General features: G+C 52.2%; 1 protein-coding gene across 2 annotated transcripts in view; it reads right to left on the reverse strand.

The window, feature by feature from the left end:
• The window catches only part of RTN2 (reticulon 2), a 13,374-nt gene extending 6,403 nt beyond the window's left edge, over positions 1-6,971 (reverse strand). The window contains exons 1-5 of one of the 2 annotated variants that reach the window (XM_011975106.1): positions 6,904-6,971; positions 5,162-5,206; positions 4,593-5,072; positions 4,233-4,487; positions 3,237-3,455 (exon numbers count right to left, since the gene is read on the reverse strand). In XM_011975106.1, the coding sequence (XP_011830496.1) occupies positions 3,237-3,455; positions 4,233-4,487; positions 4,593-5,072; positions 5,162-5,206; positions 6,904-6,937 (1,033 nt within the window). In that variant the 5' untranslated portion in view covers positions 6,938-6,971. The remainder of the gene's footprint in view (positions 1-3,236; positions 3,456-4,232; positions 4,488-4,592; positions 5,073-5,161; positions 5,207-6,903) is intronic. The other variant, XM_011975108.1, reaches the window with a different exon arrangement.

A 6,971-nucleotide genomic window follows, 5' to 3' on the forward strand; every position in this document is an offset into this window, starting at 1 on the left:
GCACAAGAATCACTTGAACCTGGGAGGTGGAGGTTACAGTGAATTGAGATCACGACACTCCACTCCAGCCTGGGAGTCAGAGCAAGACTCTGTCTAAAAAAAAAAAAAAAAAAAAAAAAAAGAAAGAAAAGAAAAAAGACAAATGGAATTACATACACACTTTTCTGCATCATGCATACTTCACTCCACTTTTCCTCCTAATCAACTGAAATAGCTCCCTCTCCTGTTTTTTTCCCAAAGACAGGGTCTCACTGTGTTGCCCAGGCTGGAGTGCAGTGGTGTGATCATAATTCACTGCAGCCTCAAACTTCTGGGCTCTAGTGATCCTCCACCTTTGGCCTCCCAAAGCACTGGGATTAGAGATGTGAACCACCATCCCCGATTAGCTTTTAATTCATTCATTCTTTTTTGTTTTTTTGTCAGAGTCTCACTCTGTTGCCAAGACTGGAGTGCTGTAGCGTAATCTTGGTTCACTATAATCTCAGCCTCCTGGGTTCAAGCTATCCTCCCACCTCAGCCTCCTGAGTGGCTGGGAATACAGGCACATGCCACCATGCTTGGCTAATTTTTGTATTTTCAGTAGAGATGGGGTTTTGCTATGTTTGCTAGGTTGGTCTTAAACACTTGGCCTCAAGCAATCCACCTGCCTCAGCTTCTCAAAGTGCTGGGATTATAGGCATGTGCCACTGCGCCTGGCCTTAATTCATTCTTTTAAAGAGCTGCATAGTATTCTGTGTTGTGGCTATGCTGTCATTCATTTTATTTAACTATGTACCTATTGCTGGGTCAATTTGTTTCCTAACCCCTTCACCACAAGCAGAGCTGCAAGCAACATCCTTCAACAGATATTCTCACCTCCTGGAGCGGCTATTTCTGAGATAGATTTCCAGTGTGGAATTGCTGGGTGGACTGGTTATGTGTTTGTTTATTTGAGATGGAGTCTCGCTCTGTTGCCCAGGCTAGAGTGCAATGGCACAGTCTTGGCTCACTGCAACCTCCGCTTCCCGGGTTCAAGCGATTCTCCTGCCTCAGCCTCCTGAGTAGCTGAGATTACAGGATGGCACCACCACGCCTGGCTAATTTTTTATATTTTGGTAGAGATGGGGTTTCACCATGTTGGCCAGGCTGGTCTGGAACTCCTGACTACAAGTAATCCTTCTACCTTGGCCTCCCAAAGTGTTGGGATTACAGACATGAGCTACCATGCCTGGTCTTGTCTTTTTTTTTTTCTTTTTTTTTTTTTGAGACAGAGTTTCACTCTTATTGCCCAGGCTGGAGTGCAATTGTGCATGCGATCTCGGCTCACTGCAACCTCCACCTCCTAGGTTCAAGCCATTCTCCTGCCTCAGCCTCCCAAGTAGCTGGGATTACAGGCATGTGCCACCATGCCTGGCTAATTTTTTGTTATTTTTAGTTAGAGATGGGGTTTCACTGTTAGCCAGGATGGTCTTGACCTCCTGACCTCAGGTGATCCACTCGCCTTGGCCTCCAAAAGTGCTGGGATTACAGGCGTGAGCCACCACGCCTGGCCGTATTTTTTTATTTTTATTTTTTATTTTTAGTTTTGGAGAAAGGGTCTTACTCTGTCACCCTGGCTGGAGTGCAGTGGCATGATCACGGTTCACTGCAGCCTCTACCTCCCAGAGTCAAGCAATCCTCCTACCTCGGCCTCCTAGCAACTGGGACTATAGGTGGCATCACCATATCTTGCTAATTTTTTTTTTTTTTTTTTTGACAAAGTCTTCCTCTGTCACCCAGGCTGGAGTACAGTGGGCATGATCTCAGCTCACTGCAGCCTCTGCCTCCTGGGTTCAAGAGATTATTGTGCCTCAGCCTTCCAAGTAGCTGGGATTACAGGCATGAGCTGCCATGCCTAGCCTGGCTAATTTTTAAATATTTTGTAGAGATAGGGTCTCGTTATATTGCCCAGGTTGAATTCCTGGCTTCAAGTGATCCTCCCACCTCAGCCTCCCAAAATGTTGGTATTATAGTCATGAGCCACCGTGCCCGGTCATATGTAATTTTTAATGTCTTAAATTTTGAAACACTGCTTACTAGTAAGACCATAACAGTTCTTATTTCCACAAGAAGCAAGAGAAAGATCTTTTTCCCCAGCATCCTGCCCTGCCGTGGGTCATAGTTCTTTTTAACTTTTGCCAATCTGTCAGGTGTAAAGTGATATCCCCTTGATGCCCTTAGCAACACATGTTTCTAAGTCCTAAATGTATTAATAACGCCATACTCCTTTCCAGGGCCTAACTCAAATTTCTGACCCCTTTCTGAGACCCTAAAACACACCTCCTAAACCCAACCTCAGCCCTGAGCAGTGACCTTTGTATCCCAACCTTCATCTCATCTGTCTAAACTTTAGGCTCACTCCTGTAATCCCAGCACCTTGGGAGGCTGAGGTAGGAAGATCACCTGAGGCCTGGACAACATAGTGAGACCCTGTCTCTACAAACAAAATAAGAAAATTAGCCGGGCGTGGTGGCCTGCGGCTGTAGTCCCAACTACTCGGGAGGCTGAGGTGGGAGGATCACTTGAGCCCAGGAGTTCGAGGCTGCAATGAGCTATGATCCCACCACTGCACTCCAGAAAGAGCAACAGACTCTGTCGCTTAAAAAGAAAAAGAAACTTTAGTAGTCTGCTTTCATTTGAGTCCTGAAAACCAGGAACTCGGTACCTTTCTATTTCTTTCCAGACCCTCTCTATCCTCCCACCCTCCCTCCAACTGACCCCTCTGACCTGTCCCTTTTAGAGGCTCACCCCTCACTTCTGTATCCTTCCAATGCATCTCTCATTTACCTCGAAATAGGACAGCCCCCTCCCTCCCCATCGCAGGGCCCTCCCAGGCAGGCTCCTAGTGGCCGGCGCCAGTTGATGGGGGAGGGGCCAGGTCGCCTGAGGCGGGGGCTAAGTTTAGGCATGCTGGGGGGAGGGGGCCTCCCCGCAGCTGTTCTGGCCCGTCTGGCCCCTGAGTGACAGCGCTGCCTGGGACGAGGCTGGGGGAGGGGGTCCTCCCTGCTCCTGGGCCCCAAAGTGCTGGCTCGAAGGAGAAGGGACCCCATTCTCCCTCTAGGTCCTCCCTAGACTGCCCCTAGGCCCCCTAGCCTCAGCCTGCAACGCTGGGGAAGCAGACCAGTAACAAACGTGCTCCAGAGGTGCAGGAGATAAGGGCGAGTCCGGACCCCCTTCCGCCGACCTCAGCCCCCGTCCAGCCCGTTCCGCAAGCCCACCTTTACTCCCCATATCGGCTCCGAGTGAGAGGCTGGGGACACCGCTGCTTCTCGGGGATTTTGCCCACTTCAGTAGAACCCGGAGGACAGGAGTAGGGGGGGTGGGGCCCCTTTGGACCCAGCCAATGGCTATCCATAGAGGTGGGGACAATTCCAAAATTGGAACCGTCTTGTAAACAGCCAAAAGCAATGATGTCTTTAACCATTCCATAGCTGTTCCTGGAGGTGGAGCATATTTTAAAGTAAGGCTGGGCCATTTTACAACTGGTCAATAGATGTGGTCAGGAAAAAGAGGGCTTTTGTTTGTTTTTTCAAATAGAGATCGAGTCTCCCTATGTTGCCCAGGCTGGTGTTGCACTCCTGGCTTCAAACGATCCTCCCAACTCGGTCTCCCAAAGTGTTAGGATTACAGGCATGAGCCACTGCGCCCGGCCAAAAAGAAGAGTTTTTAAAAGGCACAGACTTTACTTATAAATATTCTATGGCCACATCTAAATAAGGAAAGAACTGCATTTTTTCAGGAATTTGGTCTGTCCAAAATCAGCCACTAGGAGGAGCACTCCAGAAGAGGGAGGATTATTTTATTTTATTTTTATTTTTTGAGAAGGAGTCTCGCTCTGTCAACCAGGCTGGAGTGCAGTGGCGCGATCTTGGCTCACTGCAACCTCTGCCTTCCAGGTTCAAGCGATTATCCTGCCTCAGCCTCCCGAGTATAGACGGGGTTTCACCATGTTGGCCAGGCTGGTCTCGAACTCCTCACCTCAAGTGATCCGCCCGCCTCGGCCTCCCAAAGTGCTGGGATTACAGGCGTGAGCCACCACGCCCGGCCGGGGAATTTTTTTAAAAGAGCGGAGTTTATCACGTCTAGCCAGTAACAATACTTTTTCCCTTTTCCACGATCTGCTGTTCCTTTGCGAGGTTGGTCCCTTTAATTCAAAATCCTCTCACCCTTTGCCTTGTGTGGTCCAACGCAGCATCTTCACACACGTTACTTACCTAGAAGGCGTGGCTCCACCGTGAATTCTAATTGGTCCCTGCTATCGAAGCACTGTCCCCTTATTGGCTCTCGCTCCAGTGGCCCCCGCTGCTTTTCTTCCTCTTCCAGCAAAGGCTCTTCACGCCCAGAGTTCGAATCTCGCGATCGGGATGGGGACGGAGTACCGGCCTGGGGTGTGCCAGAGCCTGGACTGAGCTGGGGAGTCAAGACCTCGGGCGGTGAGGACTGAGCAAGTCGGAGTCGTAGGTCCAGTTCTGACACGGTAGAGAGAGAAGGCCATGAGCTTTCTTCTTGGAGGTGCCCCGAGGAGAAACCACCCACCCCTCTTGGCTTCGGTCCCAGCACCTCGGACATCTCACCTTCCCCAGCTTCTCCTGCCTCCAATCTGTTGGATTCTTCGGGTTCTTCGTCTTCCAGCGGGGTGGAGCTGCTGGTGGAAGAGTCCTCCCCGGATCCCACTCCCTGGGCCACCCAGCCCAGCTTGTCCAACCGAAGCCTCAGGTCTTCCAGGGGGCGCTCGGATGGAGGGGCGGTGTCAGAATCACCCCGGCGTCCAGGCTCTGGGGATTGGCTCAGGCTGGGGATGCTCTCCAAGCTGTCGCCCAGGCTGGGCTGAGGGTGCTGGTCTCGTGGTTCCGAGACTGAGCGGCCCTGGGGGCGGGGGCGGCGGGCAGTTGAATCCCTACGGCCCCCGGAGCCCACTACGCCATCAAAGGCGATGTAGGAGAAGGTCAACTCCCGGGGGGTGCCCCAGTCCTGCGACGTGGTCTCCTCCTCGTCCTCCTCTGAGAATTCCCGGGCTGTGTGCAGCTCCCGAAAATCAGAGTCGTCGTTCCCTCCTGCAGTGGGTGAAGGAGAGCCTTGTTTCCCTCAGCAGGCCCCTGAGCTGCCCAGCCCTGAACCCCTTCACATGCTCCCCTCCACTTACCTTCTGTGGAATCAGGGGTTGAGGAGGCTGTAGACGGAGCTTCTTCTGCGAGAGGGAAAGAATCGAAGACTCTTAGAAGCTTAGACTGTCCGAATCACAGAAGTGTGCCAGTCCTGGAATCTTAGAATATTTGAATCACGGGACTTTTAGAACATTCTGCACACAGACTCTAAAACCTAGCATCACTGCCTGATGTAGCTCAGAGTCTTAGAAGTCCAAATCCAAGAATCTTAATCTTAGAGTCTTCAAGACTCTAAGCTGGGCTGGGTGGCCAACAAAGTAAGAATCTTAGGAGGTTTCAATTCATTCATCCGTTCAACAACCATTTATTGAGCACCTACTATGTGCCAGGCACTGTTCTAGGTCCTGGGGATATAGCTGTGAAGAAAACAGACAAAATCCCTACCTTACTAGAGCTGACACTCTTTGGGAGAGACAAACAATAAACAAGTGAATATACGATGTCGGGTGCAGATGAGCATATGAAGCAAATTAAAGAAAGGTAGGGGGAGAGAAAGTGAAGAAAGTGAAGGGGTGCTGTTTCTCATAGGGTGGTCAAGAAGGCTTCTCTGATAAGAGGAAGTTTGATCAGAGATCTGAAGGAAGTGAGGAAGCCATGCAGATGTTCAGGGAAGACTTCCAGGTACAGAAGGAAACCAGTGCAAAGGCCCTGAGCCAGGCACCAAGATTGGCATCTGAGGAACAGAAAGGTGCGAAGATGTGACTGGAGAAGAGTGACTGAGGAGGAGAGGGGTGGGAGGTGAGGACAGAGAGGTAAGGGGGGTGGGGAGGGACAGATGAGATGGTCCTCCCTTTGTAATCTGAAGTTAACAACAAGATCTTAGAATGTTGGGATGATACTCGGATATGCTGAAATCACCAATTCTTGGCATTTTGGCATCGGGACACCCAAGACATGGAAGTGGCTAGATCTAAGGGTGTTGAAATCCCCAGCTGTCAGAACCCCCACGTGCGGGACAGAGAACGGTAGACATGAACTGTTACAGCTGTGAGCTCAGAGATTGGGAGGATCAAGCTAGGTGTTTTCAGCTGGGAATCCAGCCCCTTAGAGCTAGTTCAGAGCTTTGCACGTAGATGATGCTCAATGCGGTTTAGAAATTGAAATCTGACGCCCTGTGCCCTCACCTTGTTTTCTCAGCTGGGGAATGGGAGGCCTGGAGTGGTGTGGGTCTTCCCCAGGATTACCATTAATCAGTGGTAAAGGCCACTAAGGACCCATGAGTCCTTGCCCCCAAACCACGGATGGCTGTTTTCCCGGGACAGGGGGTTGGACAGTTTGGGCGAGGTCGGGACTGTCTCTTGGACAGAAAACGGGGTGGGATGCGAAGACGAGTGATTAGGAGCCAGACCCCTGTTTTCCATCCTGGATCTACCCTCCGTTCAACCCCCTCCCCGCCAGCTGCGGCCAGCACCAGAGCCTGGGGACAGCTCCCCGCGCGCGTCCACGTTCCCGGGCGGGGCCGGGAGGCACATCCCAGAGCGCAGCGCGCCCCTCGCCTGCTGTCTCAGTGGCCCCTCACCTCCGCCCTGTTTCGTCCAGGTCCTCCGGGTCAGGCTGCCCCCGTCGCCGCCAGAGAGCGGGGGAGGGGAGAGCTTCCTTTGTCTCCTATGCCTCCTCCCCCCACCCCGGCTCTCCTGCGGGCAAGCGCTGAGGGGACACCGGGGAGTACCCCACCTGGACGTCTGGGGCCCACCCCAGGCCCCAGCCTCCCTCTACTCACTGCAGTGGGCGAAGACCGGCAGGACCTGCCCCATGGCCCCCCTCGGGCCTGCATCGGGACCCCCGCCC

The sequence above is a fragment of the Mandrillus leucophaeus genome, unplaced genomic scaffold (assembly GCF_000951045.1).
Source record: "Mandrillus leucophaeus isolate KB7577 unplaced genomic scaffold, Mleu.le_1.0 Scaffold151, whole genome shotgun sequence".
NCBI classification, from domain to species: domain Eukaryota; kingdom Metazoa; phylum Chordata; class Mammalia; order Primates; family Cercopithecidae; genus Mandrillus; species Mandrillus leucophaeus.